This window comes from Penicillium robsamsonii (genome assembly GCF_028829455.1).
Source record: "Penicillium robsamsonii strain IBT 29466 chromosome Unknown utg000001l_segment0_segment0, whole genome shotgun sequence".
NCBI lineage: Eukaryota > Fungi > Ascomycota > Eurotiomycetes > Eurotiales > Aspergillaceae > Penicillium > Penicillium robsamsonii.
In genome coordinates this window covers 1,140,173-1,157,808 of record NW_026643219.1, presented here as the reverse complement: position 1 = coordinate 1,157,808, position 17,636 = coordinate 1,140,173, and the positions used below count along the sequence as shown (strand labels likewise).

The 17,636-nt window shown below is 49.1% G+C and overlaps 6 protein-coding genes across 6 annotated transcripts; 2 read left to right on the top strand and 4 right to left on the bottom strand.

Moving 5' to 3' along the window:
* Nucleotides 1-211: 211 nt before the first annotated feature.
* N7447_000476 (fumarylacetoacetate hydrolase family protein) lies at nt 212-1,382 on the bottom strand (the record flags this gene model as incomplete). The annotated part of the gene is made up of 6 exons (XM_057224752.1): nt 212-370; nt 424-585; nt 639-879; nt 926-1,142; nt 1,203-1,281; nt 1,329-1,382. 6 exons carry the CDS (start codon nt 1,380-1,382, stop codon nt 212-214), a joined length of 912 nt encoding a protein of 303 aa, XP_057088768.1.
* A 569-nt stretch (nt 1,383-1,951) lies between these two features.
* Nucleotides 1,952-3,809, top strand: N7447_000475 (uncharacterized protein; the record flags this gene model as incomplete). Its single annotated transcript, XM_057224751.1, has 8 exons — nt 1,952-2,127; nt 2,180-2,204; nt 2,260-2,293; nt 2,343-2,547; nt 2,605-2,709; nt 2,775-3,341; nt 3,397-3,514; nt 3,576-3,809. 8 exons carry the CDS (start codon nt 1,952-1,954, stop codon nt 3,807-3,809), a joined length of 1,464 nt encoding a protein of 487 aa, XP_057088767.1.
* A 707-nt stretch (nt 3,810-4,516) lies between these two features.
* On the bottom strand, nt 4,517-6,495 carry N7447_000474 (uncharacterized protein; the record flags this gene model as incomplete). The annotated part of the gene is made up of 2 exons (XM_057224750.1): nt 4,517-6,358; nt 6,445-6,495. 2 exons carry the CDS (start codon nt 6,493-6,495, stop codon nt 4,517-4,519), a joined length of 1,893 nt encoding a protein of 630 aa, XP_057088766.1.
* Nucleotides 6,496-7,020: 525 nt separating this feature from the next.
* Nucleotides 7,021-8,966, top strand: N7447_000473 (fungal specific transcription factor domain-containing protein; the record flags this gene model as incomplete). The annotated part of the gene is made up of 2 exons (XM_057224749.1): nt 7,021-7,139; nt 7,202-8,966. 2 exons carry the CDS (start codon nt 7,021-7,023, stop codon nt 8,964-8,966), a joined length of 1,884 nt encoding a protein of 627 aa, XP_057088765.1.
* Nucleotides 8,967-9,744: 778 nt separating this feature from the next.
* On the bottom strand, nt 9,745-15,663 carry N7447_000472 (DNA-binding ATPase; the record flags this gene model as incomplete). The annotated part of the gene is made up of 4 exons (XM_057224748.1): nt 9,745-10,039; nt 10,102-15,501; nt 15,578-15,595; nt 15,653-15,663. 4 exons carry the CDS (start codon nt 15,661-15,663, stop codon nt 9,745-9,747), a joined length of 5,724 nt encoding a protein of 1,907 aa, XP_057088764.1.
* A 1,269-nt stretch (nt 15,664-16,932) lies between these two features.
* Nucleotides 16,933-17,598, bottom strand: N7447_000471 (uncharacterized protein; the record flags this gene model as incomplete). Its single annotated transcript, XM_057224747.1, has 3 exons — nt 16,933-17,079; nt 17,161-17,297; nt 17,430-17,598. The coding sequence occupies 3 exons, from the start codon at nt 17,596-17,598 to the stop codon at nt 16,933-16,935; spliced, it is 453 nt and encodes a 150-aa protein (XP_057088763.1).
* Nucleotides 17,599-17,636: the final 38 nt, after the last annotated feature.

The following is a 17,636-nucleotide window of genomic DNA, read 5'->3' as shown; positions in this document are numbered from 1 at the left end:
AGTATACCCAGGTGACATTTTTCATAGTTAACTTCATGTTTTGTAGGTCTATAGCAATGAATCTGACATCAAAAGATAGCTGATCTTTTACTCTCGGCGTCTGTCCTTATACAAATGAGATATCCTCGCTATTCCGGAGGTGAGATAGGTTTAAAGATATCTTATGAGCCAGAGGGTGAAATGTTTTGGGCGAATACACGATTGTGTAAGCTCAATCTCTCGCAATCGGGCATATTTGAGTGCCCAGCCCATGACTTATGCTTATCCGCAGCTCGTCTCCAGGCTGGAGAAACTGTGGTGGGCTCTGTGAGATGCCAATGCCACAAGGCGTTCCGGTGATGATGACGGTCCCGGGCAGTAATGTGTGGCCCTAATACTTAGCGTCAGCTCTATTTGCTTCAAATGAATAGGGTGGCTTTATACCTGAGAAAGATAGGACACAATTTCTGGTATGCTGAAGATCATGTCATCGGCGGATCCGTTCTGCATGATCTTTCCATTGAGACGGGTCTTTAAATTCAAAACAGAGGCATCGGGGATTTGTTCTGTGGATACGATACATGGGCCGAGTGGGCAAAATCCATCCTAATAGAGGTTAGTATCGAAGGTCATCTTGGGTGTTGACTATATCGGCATACCATTCCCTTTGCATAAGACCACTGTGATGTCTTATCTTGATGTTTGCGGGCCGTCACGTCATTGGCCACTGCATACCCCAGAACGTAGTCGGCTGCTTTATCCAGCGAAACATTCTTGCACTGTCTGCCGATGACTATCGCCAACTCAACTTCATAGTCTGCTTCATCGTAATCCACATTGGAGGGAAGTGTAATCGGTTCGGAGGCAGATGCAATGCATGTGCTGGCCTTTAGAAAAACACTACATGATATCAGCAACTGTCAGAAGCAAAAGCAGATATACTAACGTTGGTGTATTTGGAAGAGCCAACTTCATCTCTGCTGCGTGCTCCTTGTAGTTTAGGCCGACGCATCGAACAGTCCCAGCTTCGATTTGCGAGACTGGAGATAGCAGTTCATCAATGGTTTTGATTTCACCCGTGAATGAAGCATCATAATCAAATGCCGAGTTACCAGCCACGACTTTGACTGAGACTTCGACATTCTTTTCTAAAGCCTGACCCACTATAAGTCTGTCAGTGGATTGAATTTTGGTGAACTTTGGTAAACTTGAGTATGCCATACCATCAATATCCGGATTCACCGGCTCACCACCATATATTTTACCATCTGCTGCTCTGAAGCGAACCCAGCGTTTCCAAACCTGTAATACATTAGATTACTCCAACATGTTCTTAGCGAAGCACCTACCGGATGTTTTGGGATACCATTGAGCTCCATTCCATTCGCACTTGAAATTCCCATTTTGAATGATAGTGACATGAAAAGATTTTCGGATAAAAAGTGCGAGTATACTTTGTTCTACTTATCAATAGCAAGATCCTGTCGGGAAATTCATCGAGAAATTCATCGGGAAATTCATAGATAAGCTAAGCTGAGGTTTGTATTTGCCGATGCCAAGACAAAAGATGCGGGGAAACTAGGGTCAAAAGATACTGATCAGCTGATCCTACATAGCGATGTGTATAGAAACATCCAAGGCACTTGAAATGGCAATTATTTAGGGGGAGATATATATCACCTACTATGTTAGCACTATGTCAGTACTATGCTATAGTTTTAAGCTTAAAATGCCCCTAGAGGCCGAGCTAATGCACGAAACCCCTTCCCTTAGCTTATCTCTTGCAACACAAAATTTAATTGGTCACGGCCACTTGAGAATCTTCGGGAAATCCTTCGCACATTCGCCAAGTTCTTGAATAAACCGAAGGATTTCCCGATGATAACGCCTGGAATAATTAACTTCGATGGATATATAAGAACCCATGGGGATGGATGGATCCCAGTTGTTAAGATAAATTTACATATTCAAAATGAAGGAGGCAGATATCAAACAAATCGACTTATCATCGGATCACGAAGTTCAGATGGGCAATTTCGTAGTTGATCCTGTCCGAGAGAAAAAGTTACTATGGAAGCTTGATCTTTACATTTGTCCTTTGGTGATGCTCATTTTCTTGGTTGCATATCTTGATCGAAGCAACTTGGGGTAAGGATTTCCATCCACACAGCAAGGATTCCCATCGCTAACTCCTGGCTAGAAATGCAGCTGTTGCTGGAATGCCGGTAAAGTCGAGTCCACGTTGTGTGAAACAGCGGGTTACTAACTTGGCTCTTACAGGAAGATATTGGTCTAGTTGGAAATGAACTAGGAAGTGAGATTAGCCTCGTCCAATATTCGAACCCATGGCTAACAATACCCAGATGCCGTGTCTTTGTTCTATGCCACCTACGTCTTCTTTGAGATCCCATTCTCTATGGTCCTCAAGAAATTACGCCCCAACAGACTCATTGCTGCGTTGATCCTTGGCTTCAGTGTATCCATTTTGGCTGCTGGATTCATCAAGAATGTTGCCGGGCTTTATACCACCAGACTGTTTCTCGGTGTCTTTGAGAGTGGCCTATTTCCGTAAGACTATCGGCTACCTTGATGGAAACCCCTAGATAGAGGCTAACTATTTTGCAGTTGTCTGACTGTCCTCCTGACTACCTTTTACAAGCGCGAGGAACAAGCACAGAGAATTTCCTATTTATTCGTGTCTGCTGCTCTGAGTGGAGGCTTTGGCGGATTGTATGTGCAACTCTCCCTATTCTATCAAACAAATCCGAACAACGGTGGCTAATATGGATTTTTAGACTCGCGTTCGGACTAATTCGCCTGGACGGTGCCGCCGGTCTTGAAGGTTGGAGGTGGCTTTTCATTGTGGAGGGCATCATGAGCGCGGTCATCGGTATTGCCACGTTCTTCCTCCTTCCAAACAACTTTGAAACTGCCTACTTCTTGAATGAAGAAGATAAAGAGCTGATGCGCATGCGCATGCAACAGTCAGCACGGTACGCTGATACTGAAGAATTCGATATGGCGGAAGTATGGAAAACACTGAAAGATCCCAAGAGCTGGCTCACTTCGTTCAACCAAATCTGTGTCAACACTTGTTCCTTCGGGTTTAGTACCTTCCTGCCTACTATTATCCGAGGGTTTGGGTTTGATTCGGTCAAGACCCAACTCCTCACCGTTCCCGTGTACATCTGGGCCTCCGCGTTTTACCTGGTCATTGCCAATTTGTCTGACCGAGTGCGCATGCGAGCTGCCTTCATGGTCCCGCTGTGTTTGGTGACAGCCGTTGGCTATGCTATGCTACTGGGAGTGGATGTCCATGCGAGAGGTCCATTATATTTTGCGACATACGTGTGTGTTACTGGGTATGTATCTTCCGTTGGGGTATCTATTGAGCGATTGCTAACCTTTCGCTGTTAGTATTTATGCTGTAGTTGGTCTAGGAGTGAGTTGGAATGCCAACAGCCATTCTGGTTATTACAAGCGTGCCATGGGAGTGGGCCTCCAGCAGACTATCGGAAATTGCGCCGGTTTGATTGTGAGTGGAATATCATATTAACGTGCTCGTTCTCTGACAGCTCAAGCTAACATAACCCAAGGCTGGTCAAATCTATAAGTCACCCATAAATGGACGATATGTGGTCGGTCATTCAGTTTCCCTTGCTACTATCTGTCTTGCATTCTTTGGTAATGCTGGCATGTGGGCTTTGCTCCGATACCACAATAAGAAGCGAGACCAATTATCAGCGGAGGAGAGAGAGCGTATTGTCAGCTCAGGATCATACGAAAAGAAGGGCGGAGATTTCCATCCGGACTTCCGCTATATCCTGTGAATGTTACATATTTCATACCAAACCTTCAGATCAAATCATATAATGGGCAGGATATATCACCTAAAGCTGTCGACAATACTACAAGAATTGTTGGCCGCTTATATGGCCTTGTTAGGTCATTTTAGTAGTCACTTTAGTGGTCGTTTTGGATGTAATCTTGTTTGGGATGTTTCTTTCCTTGGCAAGTACCTTATAATTTAGTTTATGAGGCATGCAAGTCTGGTCTTTCTAGGTGGTCTGTTTTGTGGTCTCGGGTACTCTTTTTACATGTCTTTCCCCTTAGTTACTGCCTACAGTTTCTTCACAGAACTGATTTGAATTTTTGCATTGGCAATACATACACAGAAACGAAAACACCGTGCCACCTTCCCAATGACAATAGCCCGAAAGCATAACCGCGAACGCCATATTCTCCACAAAAGGGGATACCCGAACAAGCACGAAAGATATTCCGGAAGGGGAGGGTCCGGAGACCCTCAAAAATGTTGGTAGATACAAATCAAGAATGAAAATGTTGGTTCGTTGACACTGCAGAAGAGCATTACTGCAGCGTGGGCTGAACTGCCATAGTCCAGAATGTGGAAAAAGGCAGTAACAAAAGCCGGGTACTAGGTTTATCATAAGGCTGAAAAGAAAAGAAAAAAGAAACAATTCGTCAGAGACGCGGCTCAACGCGCTAGGCATGTGCCCATCAGATCATTGCATGTCTAGGCCTGTCCCTTCGGCTTTGAAAGCATGTTGAGGCGGCTCATGCTGAGAACACCACGACTCTTCTGCTTGCTAGCAGGAGTACCAATTTTGCCAGAAGGACGCACAGGAGTCTTGGTAAGACGTTTCTTCACCGGGCTCGGGGTAGGCGGATTGGACTTGAACCTCTTGGTGCTGCGCTCATTGGACTGCGCGTCAGTAGGCGGCAGATTCTCGGTGTTTGTAGTTTTAGGAGCATCCTCATCGTTGACTTCATCGCGGTGCCTCTTTTTATTGGAAATGCCATGAGCGATGCCATGGGCCACCACAGGAAGCTCCCGATATGGAGCGGGCTGTTCACCGGCATCCGATTTGCGAACATGACGAATGGACTTGAATCCTGAGGTAGGGGTATTGGAAGGCAAGGCAGCCGAGTTCTTCTCGGGAGTGAGAGCCGGCAGAGTGGGATAGGCCACATCTCCGGTCATGGAACGACGCTGAGCGGAGGGTGCCTTGGAAGGAGAAGGCGAGGCGACAGCAAGTTCATGACGGGATTTGACACTCGGAGTGAATTCAACGTGCTTCTTCGGTGAAGGGGTGGGAGCCGAGTCGCTCATATCACCAGCTCCTCCAAAGAGTGAAGTGGGATTGAAATCAGGCGCCGCAACGTGGGTTCCAGACGCAATTTTGGCGGGGTCGCGGGAAAAGAGTGGCTGGCGCCGACGAAGAATAGATCTAAGGCTACCAAGGGTAGGTGGTTTGCTTTTGAGGCGTGGGTTGAACTCAGTGCGAGGAGTTCGAGGTGAGGCCATGGTTTTGGCAGCCGGGGAGAATTTCAAGGATGGAATCATCGAGGTCTTCGGCGCCTTGATGCTGGTAGAGGTCGTACGAGCAAGCGAAGCATGTGTAGGAGTCATGAGGGAACTGCGAACGCCTGTGCGAGGGCGAGGGCGAGGACCTGCGGGACGGCGAGGAGTTTCGACCTTCTGTGTTTGATCCTTCTGTGATTCATGACGGGTAGATGTATCTTCGCTTCGATTGTGCTTGGCACGCTTAGCGGCTGTAGCGGCTGTGGGAGTCGACAGATTTGTGGTTTTGGTAGCAGAGCGAGAAGGTGACGAGTTCTGGCTCTCTGGTTCGTCAAGCTGCGCCTTGGACTTGGACCGCTTCAAGGACTTAGTAACAGGCTGGAAGCGACCGGGAGTAGCACGGAAAGATGAAGCGTGCCCAGCAATGGAGTCCATCTTTCTGAATTCGGCCATGTGGATATCGCTGAAGCGATTGGCCTTGCCCTTTGGCATGGCGATCTTCCGGTCTCCCTGAATTTGTTCGGCTTCGTGATCTTCACGCTCTTGTTTTGAGTCGCCCTGGACCATTTGCGCCTTGATCCGAGCAGCATCGGCACGAACGCTTTCCATGAGCAGTTTGGCCTCGTCGCTGAGTTCCGTCTCGTGGGAGTGAAACTTGTATTCGAATCCTGGGGTCCCAAACTGGTCTGTCGCGGGAGAGGCCTTGGATTTAGTCGGGGTGTTGTCACTGATGCTGTGCTTGACTATATTGCCATTGGCATCTTTCTTGATAGGATTGAATCCAAGGAGGAGGCCTGAATCTGCGTGCTTAGTTGTGCTCTGTTGCGCCTTGCTGGGGTGCATTTCTTCGCGGGACGGACGAGCCGCAGTCACACTTGTGGGTGTCCTCATGCTATCGCGTTTTTGCTGAGCAGACGCGCGAGGGGTTTTTCGAGAAGGAGTTTTCGCAAGGGGGGTTTGGATGTGTGGGAGTTCGGAGCTGTCAGTTTCCTCGCGCTCGACAACAGAGGGAAGTTTGGAAGCTGTGATTGGCTGAGGGGCCATGTCTTCAACCTGAGCGAAACAATGGAAGTTAGTTTACCCTGATTTCAACGGTTGTCAGGACGTCCCACAACAGGCGATGTTACTATGCTACTCACATCTGGGGAATTCTGGGCGCGGCGAATGCGCGCGGAACGGCGGATCGCCATGACTAAAGACGCAAATGCAAGGAATCAATAGATAAAAGTAGAGTCCAATAGCTTGAAGAAGCAGGGGTAAATGGGTTGAGACAGGGTGTGGGGAGATATCAAAGTCGAAGCGAGCCCAAAATGTAAACAACGCGCTTGACGTCAGATGACTAAGCATAAACGTAGGCAGGGCTTTCATACTTCGATTCTTTTATATTCACATTTTCGAATTTACCATTTCCCTACGTTATATCAATCAAACTCAAACCAAATATAGATCCAAATGTTATTCCAGTGGGAAATAAATAGGAAATAAAGTCCTTGGTAGCGAGCACCTTAGGCCTGATCCCTAAGGCCAATACCTCAGGTTAATTTTAACCTCAGGTCACTCCCTTTTTGTTTCTACAATTCAACAACTCCTGACTACTCACTGCTTGGGACTGCATAAAACAATGAACACCAATGGAAGAAAGAGAAGCAATGTGGCGCTCGACTCTCGTCCTAGAGTGAGACGGGGGAGAAAAACAACTTCCTGTTCCCAATGCCATGCCAGGAAGCAGAAATGTAACAGAGAACTGCCTTGTTCTCGCTGTATCCAGCGTGGTGTTCCTCAACTATGTCAATGGCCGGAAAATGAGAAGGGCCATGCGACGCTACCGGAAAGAGTGAGCACGGCAGGTACCGGATATCCCTGCTGTCAAAACATAGATCATGGCTAACGGTGAAGTCTTATAGCGGATACCCAGGGCACAGAGTTGGGGCAGTTGTATATTGCCCGGGGAGCACCTAGCTTCTTCGGTAATTCATACTTTGGCCACCAGGTGGCAGCGCGTATGATTCAGGAGTCAGCTCCCGATCTACCCCCTATGAGCTTGCTGTCTAGCAAGGATTCTTTGCAATCATTTCGAAATGACTCTGGGCCCTTTTCGCAAGTTTGGGATTTACTTGGCCTATTGCCGCGGAATAAAGTGACTGTTGATCGGCTAATCGAAAAATTCCTGACCGAGATCAACTGGGCGATTGATACAGTTCACCCCAACACCTTCAGATCTCAATTTGCAGAATTCTGGGGCCGAAAATTTGGATTCGACGAAATCGCTGGAGTAGATCTTCGCTGGCTTGCTCTTCTGTTCATTATTCTTGCTTTTAGCGTGCTCTTGGACAGTCCTACGACCTCTTCGCCCGAAAAGCGGAAAGAAAGCGAAGAAGCTTCTCTTCGTTTCTACTGGGCTGCCAGGCGAGCGATTGTTATCTCACCCTCTTTTCATGGCGAGAGCTTAGATCTTGTCAGAGCAGGTTTGATGGTTACACGATACCTGCTATACACTAGACAAACTGCAGAGAGCTGGCTCACCATCAGCTTTGCCATGCGCATGGCCCAGGCACAAGGCATGCATATAGATGGAGAAAAATGGGGGTTGTCGAGAAAAGCCACCGAAACCAGAAGACGCCTTTGGAGCAACCTGTACTTGCTTGACAAGACTATTGCTCTCGCTCTCGGCAGACCATACGCTATCTCGGATCATATGTGTCTTATCAAAGCACCTGAAAATGTATGGCTGGATGGATTGACTGATGAAGAGTCTTCTATTGCTACAACCCATCCATTGAGCTATCCCACAATGAGCACAGTCGCACTCCTAGGCAGTGGCCTAGGGAAAATTGCAGGCGAAATCCAAGACCGGTGCTTTGGTTTATATCCTGCATCGTACGATATGGTAATCGAGATGGACAACAAGCTTGTTGCATGGAAAGAGCAACTCCCATCCTACTTTGCCGTGGAAGACCCCAACCTCTCATTGGATGAGTCGCATACATTTTTACCTTGGCATCGTCTCTATTTGCACTCTGCTTTCCACTTTGCCAGAATCACTCTGCACCGACCTTATCTTCTGCGCGAGTCCATGACCAATCGCTTCAGCCTTAGTCACGAGGCATGCATCTCCTCAGCATCTTCCGATCTGAAAATCAGATTGAAGTCCTTGAACTATGGGACATCAGAGAATATGAGATGGACGCTAGGCACCCACAACATGTTCAATAGCGCCTTCATCCTGGGTATAATCGCTGTGCGGCGACCAATTGCTCCTCAAACTGCGGCAATCTTGAACGATCTTGAGAAATATTGTGAAAGGCTACGGAAGGATGTTTGGCTAAACGAGTTTGGTCTTGCGGAGGTCAAAGTAGTAGAGTTGTGTATAATCCGTACTACTGGACTCGCCCAAGCCACCGACCAGCCGGATGACCAGGTCCCAATGAGTCCGCCTGAAATATTACCAGACTTTATGACACAAGAGCGCGAAAGGAATCCAATGATGTCAACAGTCATGAACATTGAGTCTATTGCGGGTGCATCGCCCAGCCAGCCACCTGGTTCTTCGCCCGACATGATGTGGCCCGCAGTCTGGGAAGACCAAAACTTTGCATTTCCACAAGCTGCTGATCTGGAAACCTGGGAGCAAATGATCTCCGAAATTGCATATCACACTTAAGATATGAAATCCTCTAGGGTCATTTTCGTCGGTTGTACAAGAACCTGTTGGTCTATATTCTTGGCATATACTGTGGACCTTTTGACGACGGTCTAAATTGCATGACTCACCATCTCATCAACCGTCAACTGCCTCGCTCCCATGTACTGCAATGGATCGCAGAAAACAGCCAAGTGCCCCGGTGTTGCGACTCCAGTTAAAGCAGACATCTCCTCGGCACCTCCAGCAGCACCCAATTCTGCCCAATAAAAAGACCATCTAAAAAGACTATTAAAAACACCACAAGGCTGCATCTACTCTTATTTGGTTTATGAGAAGAAGAAAGAAAAAAGAGGATATCAAGGTTGTAGAAGGATTTGCTATGTACAACATACAGGAATTAGAATCTCCATCCATCGTGAGAAGAGATCAAGAAAGCTAGCAATACACGAAGGGTTCGAAGAAGAATAGAAAGAAGAACGAGCAGAAATCAGAGGGCCTTCCCAGCGGTAGAACAGATACTAAGTAAGCGATTATGCTCCAGTCCGTCGTGCAGACAAGAGCCTCCATGGTATAGGACGGAGAATGGTACAGTGGCATTAAGCATGACAATCATTTGGGGTTGTGAGGATATGGGGGAGTTTTCGGGGAGGGTTGGGTCGAAGAGGTGTGAAGATGTGAATAAAACGCAGGGGAACAGGAGATGGTAGATAAGTATGTGAGATGCAAGGAAAGTAAGGTAGACATCGAGGCTGGACTGGAGCAAGCTTCGAATCGGGGATGGGCGGCGCAGTATGTATCAGTTTTTCATGGTTTCCAGGAACGAATCCAGGTTATATTCTTCCTGGTACTGGCGGTCATCCCAGAGCTCGCCCAGGTCGTCTAGCCAGCCCTTTTTGCCCTTCTCCTTGACCTCGCCGTCAATATCGACCATGTCGACTTCGTTACCGGCTGTGTCGCTTGGCTTCTCGGCTGAGTCTGCCGTTTCGCCGAGATTGAACAGGTCAAGCAATTGGTCTGTGTCCATTGTTCCAAGCCCGGCGTTTTGCTGATTGACCACGGTGGAGGCAACATCGATCTTGAATCGTTGCAAGCTGTGGCGGGGTTCATGTTAGTCTCTGTACTGCGGAGTTCGTGTGGAATGATAATGACTTACTTCAGGATCTTCTCCTCCAGAGTACCTCGCGTGATCAGGCGGTACACGTTAACAACCTTCTTTTGGCCGATACGATGGGCACGGTCCATGGCCTGGATATCCTTCTGCGGGTTCCAGTCATGCTCCACGAAAATGACGGTGTCTGCACCCGTCAGGTTGAGACCCAATCCACCAACACTGGTGGTCAGGAGTAAGACGTCGTAGCTGGGATCGGTATTGAATCGGTTAACGATGTCCTGGCGCTTGGTTGCTTCCACGCCTCCATCCAAGCGAAGATATTGAACGGAGGGGAGGAGTTTCTTGAGGACATCGTTCTGCACAATATCCAGCATTTCCTTCATCTGACAGAACACAAGGGCTCGGTGGGGGCTGACATAGCTTGCGCCTGTATCCAGTTCACCCTCTGCTGTGTGGTCAAGGCCAATGCCGCAATCCACCAACAAATCTTTCAGGGCGTTTAGCTTGGGCGCATGAGAAAGATCTCTGATGTTTGAACGCTTGGCACTCAAGAATGATTGCACCTCGTTGTACTGCTTGTGGCCTTCCTTGACAACCAAGGCAGGAGAGTTACATAGACGTCGCATGTATTGAAGCGCCTGGAATATATGCTCTTTGTCGCCTCGGTCTGCGCTGCCCACCTTATCTGCCAACTCCTTCTGTTCCTTCTTGGAGAAGTCCTCGAACAGTTTCTTCTGCAGCTCACTCGGATCGCAGTAGTAGTTCTGGATAATCTTGGGAGGAAGGTCATTCAAGACTTCCTCTTTCAGACGACGGAGTAGGAATGGCAGGACCTGTTTGTGCAGTGCCTCGATTGCTAAAGCACCTGCCTCTTGTTCCTTGGAAGAGGATTTGCTGAAACGGCTCGCCGCAATGGGCTTAGCAAATCGATCCAAGAAGACCTTCTCTGTTCCCAAGAAACCGGGCATCAAAAAGTCAAACAGCGACCATAGTTCGAGGACGTTGTTCTGGATTGGAGTGCCAGACAAGATCAGACGGTGGTTGCTGGCTAACTTTTTAACTGAAGACGTGATCTTGGCCTTGGGGTTCTTGATAAGATGGCCCTCATCGAGCACACAGTAGTTGAAGTTGATAGGGGAGAGAATATCGTTGTCATTGCGGCAAACATCGTAGGAAGTTACAATGACATCTGTGGTGGCCAGTAGGGGTTGAAGTCTCGACCGTTCCGCGGGAGGGCCGACATATGCAATGCAACTGAGGAATGGAGCATACTGCTTGACTTCCTGCTGCCAATGTCCAGAGAGAGAAGGCGGACAAACAATCAAAGAAGGCAGTTTCCGAGAGTCTGTCGATTGACTCTTGGCGAACTCCTCTGCTCGCATATGGTGGTCACTTGCCACGATGCAAATGGTCTGCAGGGTCTTGCCAAGACCCATGTCGTCGCAAAGAATACCATGGAGGTTGTAGCGATTGAGGAAAGCAAGCCAATTGACACCATCTTGCTGGTAAGGTCGGAGCTCAGCCTTAATCGCGACTGGAATTTCGAATGGCTCGACCTTACGGACGTCCAGCATCTGAGACATGAACTTCCTTTCTCGGTCACGACCCTCCAGCAACTCTGCTGAAAAGCCAGGGGGATCGGGAATACCGGCCTCCAAGGGAACCAGTTTAACAAGGGTGGCGAATGATGTTGTTGCTAGAAGACGCACATCGTTGTCGGAGTCGCTCATTCGACCAAGGACAGGAACCACCAGGAAGATGACATAGGGGAGAATTCCATCTTCCATAACATGGATCAGATGATAGATGCACTCGATCGCGCCTTGGCGGTGATTGACATCCAGCCCGTTGTTGATGATGGGTAAAACCTTTTCAACAAGCATCGTCATGCCCTTGACGGTGATGACACTACAAATTGTAGCGAAACATTTGGCTGCTGCGTAGCGAATGACAGAAAGTCGGCACTGCAAACCCTTGGCGATAATCGGCATAAGGTCGACAACCCATTCGTGGAGACCCGGATGGAACTTAGGCAGCAGAGCCCGCAGTGTAGACAGACCATCCACAATTTCTTGGCCAAGTTCATTCTCTGGGTTGGTGATGTCCTCGGGGAGTTCATCCCCTGCCAAAGCATCTCTCAGTGGTCGTTCAACCAATTTTGCGAGATTCGGAACCTTCTCCAAAAGCTCAGCGCCAAACTTGACTGCCAACTGCTCCAGCGCATCCTTTGCACCACGACGCATAATCCGTGCCTCTCTTGCCTCTCTTTCGAATTTGGCCGCATCTGGATGGTCGCGTCGATCTTCTTCTTTGCGTAGCGACAAGATCGATTTCTCCAACTGGGCATTGTGCGGGAATTCGGGAGTCTCGGATGTGTCCACACAACAGTATTTGACCAAGTTTCCAATGATTTTGTCCACTGGTCCACGCTTCGTAGCGGCTGTGTAGTGTTCGATGAGGCCTGCCACTGCTGTCGCAGAGCGCTGCTGAAGTTCTACGTTCTCCTCTTTCTTGACACTGTCCATCATGCCCTTGATGATGTGACCAGGCTTCTTAGGGATATCCCGCAACGCGACCAGGGCACCAGCAGTAGCAGCTAGAACACGCATGTCCCGCTGTTCCCTCATCAGTCGCGCCTCCTCGACGGCGGATTGTGCAGTGGTACGAGTGTCGTTCAAGACTTGGGTAGCAGTGATTCGTTGGGCCGGTGTGAGGTTTTTCTTCAGTCGATCAAAGTCGGGACCAACAATTTTCTCGGCATCCGCCAGGGAAAATGCATTAGGTCCGGCTTCTGAGTCGCCCTGAACGACCACGGCCAAGGTTGGCAGCCGGGAAGGTGCCACATGCGCATGATCCCGGAAAGTATTTAACAATGAATGGCACTGGGAGCGCGCGACATGAAGGTAGCACGCAATGTCCGCATACCAGGATGGGCGCTCGCCTTCGAGAATTGGTCGAAGCCGGTCACATAAAGACGCGCGGTATTTGCTCTCTGGTCCGGATTGACGAGCATACTCTTCTATGACCATTGCCGAGGCAAGCTGCGTTGTGGAAGCAGAAACATTAAGACCATCCAGAATTGCCGGCCAAAGGCTTGGTAGTTCATTCTTGTCCCAGAAAGATACCAGTTCACCCAGCGCCTTCGCGGCGTAAATCTTGGATCTCAGCATGATATCTGCACCAACAAGGTCAATATCACCAGAAAGCATGTGTCCGTCCACGTTGTGGGCCGAGGGCGGAGGTGGCTCTTTCTCCTTCTTCTCTGACTTGCGCCTCCGTCCCACCTTGATCTCAGCCCCACCTGGAATGGAGGCAGGAGGAGATCCTTTGGAAGGGGTAGGGGCCGGAACAGCGGTAGAGAATGGTAGGCCAGACGGTTTGATAAAGAGCGAGGCGTTCATAGGGATGGGGTACCGGGGAACGCCGAAAGCGCCCAGAGTCAGAGTAACAAGAGGCTGGATTGATTCTGATAACTCCTCTGCGGATTTGAATGAACCGCGCAGCTGAACAACGTTGAGAAGTTCAGACCACACTTGGCCAGACAGTTTCAAAACACCCTCGTTGCGCTCCACGAGAAGATTTTGGAAAATCAACCGCAATGCCTTTCCATCTACCCAATCCGTGGTACCCTCGCCTTCCAGCTTCAGGAATGTCATAAGAGCCCGAAGGACAGCCGAGCGAACGCTGGTGATGGTATGACGGAGGAATGGGTAAAGGCGGGGGACAAGTTTGCCAAAGGACGCTTCCGGATCATCTGCAGCATTAGCCTTCATGGCATCCAGAACTTGAGAGAATGTGCACAGCTTGGCCAAAAGATCCATCACAGAGCCTGTACTGGCACTAAGATCGTCCTGCAGATTGGATAGACAGTCCCAAACGATGTTCATCAGAGGTCCAAGAGTGCCAGTCCGGGAGGACACAAACTCCTCTGCAATGGGAACAAGTGTAGCGGCGCTAACAGCCCGGACATCATCATCATAATCAGCGAGGCCTTTCATGACAGCTTCCAAAACACCATCCATCATGCTGGAATCCTTGACAAGTAAGTCCTTTCGAACTGCGACGAGGTACCGCAGCCCGATCATACCACCATGGCAGACCTCCCATACTGGGCGATCAAGTCCCAGGTCAGTCTGCATTATGATCCGGTATAGGCATCGGTAGACCGCCCGGACTGAGTTCGGGTGTAGGTGTGAGAGAAGAGCACCGAGAGTCTGGCCCACGGTTTCGCGAATTGGGGCAACCACGTTGTCTGAGATGTAATCACCAAACCGATCGAGCATCAGAACGCATAGTAGTCGACATGAGAGGTCATCCAGCCACCGGCGGTTGAGTGCATCGTTTTCCGAGCGACTTTTTCCATCCAGTCGGCCAGCTGCCACACCCTGGACCCTGATGACTTCCCGCAGGGCCATTGCAGCGCCATGTCGGACTTCCCAGTTAGAGTCAAAGATGTCCATGTTCAGGAATTCACACATGTGTTCCAGAGGCCATCCTGCACCCTGCTCCACGATCTCTGGCTGGATATGAGGTCGCTCTGGGATGGCAGCTCCTTTAAATTCAGTAACAAGCTTAGAGTCGTCATCTTCTTCAGTGCGTTCGAAGGAAAAGTAATCAGGTTTTGCCTCGCCGTTCTGATCGTCTCCGTTCTCTGCTTTGACCGGATGGGGAGTTGTGGCCGCAGGGGTTGTGACAATGTCGGACTGTCGACGGGAAGACAGATCCACGACACGGACTTTGTTGGCTCCCATCTTGGCATTTTGCTTGTTTTTCCGTTTGAGCTGATTGAGTTGTCGCTTGCTCAGCCCCTGGTCCTCCTTTGTCGCACCTTCAAGGGGCGAAGAGGGCTGGCGGGAGGGAACTTCATGCAGACTGTGACGAGAGATTGGCGGAATATTCGGTTCATGCTTTTGAGCAGGAGTTACCACTTTAGGAGCCAATTCGATATCCTCGATCAAGTCTTCTTCAAGGTATTCGCCTTCGAGACCCAGCCGCGAAGTCAAGGTCTTCTTTTGGTGCTGCAGGCGTGAAGCTGGTTCCATGGACGCGAGAGAATACTCATACTCTTTGCCCGCACTGCCGAGCAGCCGCTTACCGTACTTTAATACGGAAGGGATGTCCAAGGTGTCGAGTTTGAGGAAATCATCAGTCAGGATTGACTCTTCAGATTTGACTTCGGACTTAATCTCCACGTCATCTTCGTCTGCTGCAGACTTGATCTGGAGTCCATCATCCTCGTTTGGGTCATAAACCTCTGCATTAGACACAATCAGTCCAATAGCTTTGGCAGAAGCTGTCCTTGTATCCCAGGATTTAGATCTGAGATAAGGCAAGATGCGCCCGAGTAGGTTAAACAATTCATCTGGATGCTGTTTTTGCACATCTGCAAGCTGCTGAGCAGCAGTATTACGAATCAACTGAGTACTGCCCGTCTCGAGTAGCCTGTATTGTCATTGGTCAGTGGTCAGTCGTTTCACGTGATTTTACGTGATTTCACGCATTAGGTCGAGATACTCACGTGACGAGACGGTCGAGCCTAAACCGGGTTAGTTTTCATGTGACTGTCGCGTGGTGATTGGCTGAAGGGACTTACCGGGAAGCCATCGCGGGTCTTCACTTTTCTCCCGACTATGCGGCACAATTTGAATAAGGGAAAAAAAAGACAACACAAAGACAAGAGCAATTGCGCGCGACAAAGCGCGCAATTAGGGTGGAAGGACCTCGATATGAAAAACAAAGACCAAACGCCCAACACCTCAAGCCGCGATGCTGAGTCAGCGGGGGGATTTAGATTTAGTACACAAGAGCGAGGGTCGAGGTCACGCAGCCGGGTTTATATCATTGGGGGTGCTTCTGCCCGGCGCGCTGGTCCATGTTTGGGTCACTCCGCCTAGGCCGTTTGTGGTTTAGCGCGGGCGGTGGGCTTCCACTTACAGCGCGCTGATTTTTTTTTCTGCTGCTGAAATGATCACGTGAGTCCAAGAAACGCGTTGAATGACATAGAGCATTTAGATTGATCAAAAATACCTAGCTCAATTATTGAAGTTGTTGTGATGGAGAGGATTTCCGTGAACGATTTAAGTAAAGGGTTATTTAAGATTTCGTTCACAGCCTCTGAAGGAAGGGAGCAATGCCAAGACATGCCAGATGGCCTCTTCAAAGTTCAAGGTATCATGAATGATCAGCAATGCATGTACATTAATGTAGCTGATGGTTTTATGACCTTTGAAAGATATATGATCAAATCTTGATGCAAGAACTGATGCTTTTCTGTGCGCATATAAACGTATAGTGTGCGATTAAATTTTGTTGCTATCCAAATACATTGATCGACCTGCCGAAGTATATATATCCGCTATATAGATCCTCATATTCAACAATTATTTTTTCTTCCTATATTCGTTCCTTATTTTTTCCCTCAAGCCAATTATGCAAATTATGCCTACAAGCCTAGGCCTTTGTTATAAACAGCCAAAGGCTCATAGCAAAGTATAATTTCTTCAAGTATATAAAGAGAAAACCAGCGATACAAAGAGCCCCGGCATAAGCGGCTAGATGCGTCGGACTGGCAATTCGACCTGTTCCCCTGTGCCCAATCAAAATTCATACTTACTCGTCAATTAACTTCTGAGATCGGATCTATCTCGTCCTACATGGCAGCATCTGCCATTTCCGAAATCCATTATGGATCGAGCACATCGAAAATCAAGGATAAAGCACTGTTTGTCGTTGAATTGGAGTATCATTTAGCTCTGACAGGCCTGAAAGTCAACCAGTTGAGCGTTTCTATACAGTCACAGGCTCCGGGCAAAAGTCCCGGGGCAGAAACACGGAATCACACGCATTGAAAAAGAACAAGCACATCTTTCCCATTCACCGTTGGCTCAGCACATTAGCTGCCTCCTCTTCCTTCCCAAGTAGACCCAAGCTTCGGATTTGCTCGGCCTTGGGGGCGTTCTCTCGCGGGTGTGCCGCCTCGGCCTTGCGATAGGCAGCTTGCATCTTCATAGTGCGGAGAGCCTGTTCCAATTTCCCATCATTAGGCTCAGATCCATCATTTCAATTGTGCAGGTATCTCGATCGAAAGGGGATTGCCCTTACCTCTTTCCGGTGGTGAAGGCACTCGTAGTAGTCGTCCAGGGCGGGCACACACTTCTTCTTGCCGCTCGCACCATCGCCCGAGTTCACCACGTAGCAACCAAGAACCTCTTGCCAGAAGGGGTAGCAGCGGCCGGGACCTAGAAAAAAGCCATGGTGCGTTAGCCGGTTTCATTCGCGGGGGAGGGAACTGCGTCCGCAAGTTGTGATCCGAGGGCATGTCGGCGCGGACCCGAGCAGGTCCTTCGGGGATGGGGAAAGTGAGCACATACCACCGTTGTTACCGTAACCGGAAGCCATTTTTATGTGTAGAAGAAGAGGATTGAGGAAGTGGTAGGCACAGAGACCGCGAAAAAGGTGGTGATGAAGTGCCGGCGGATGCGACTCTTCCCTTTCGTTTCCGACTTGGTCTGTGCGCCCCGCCGTATGCAACATGACCATCACCAACTATGAGGCCACCTCACTCGACTGCCTCGTCT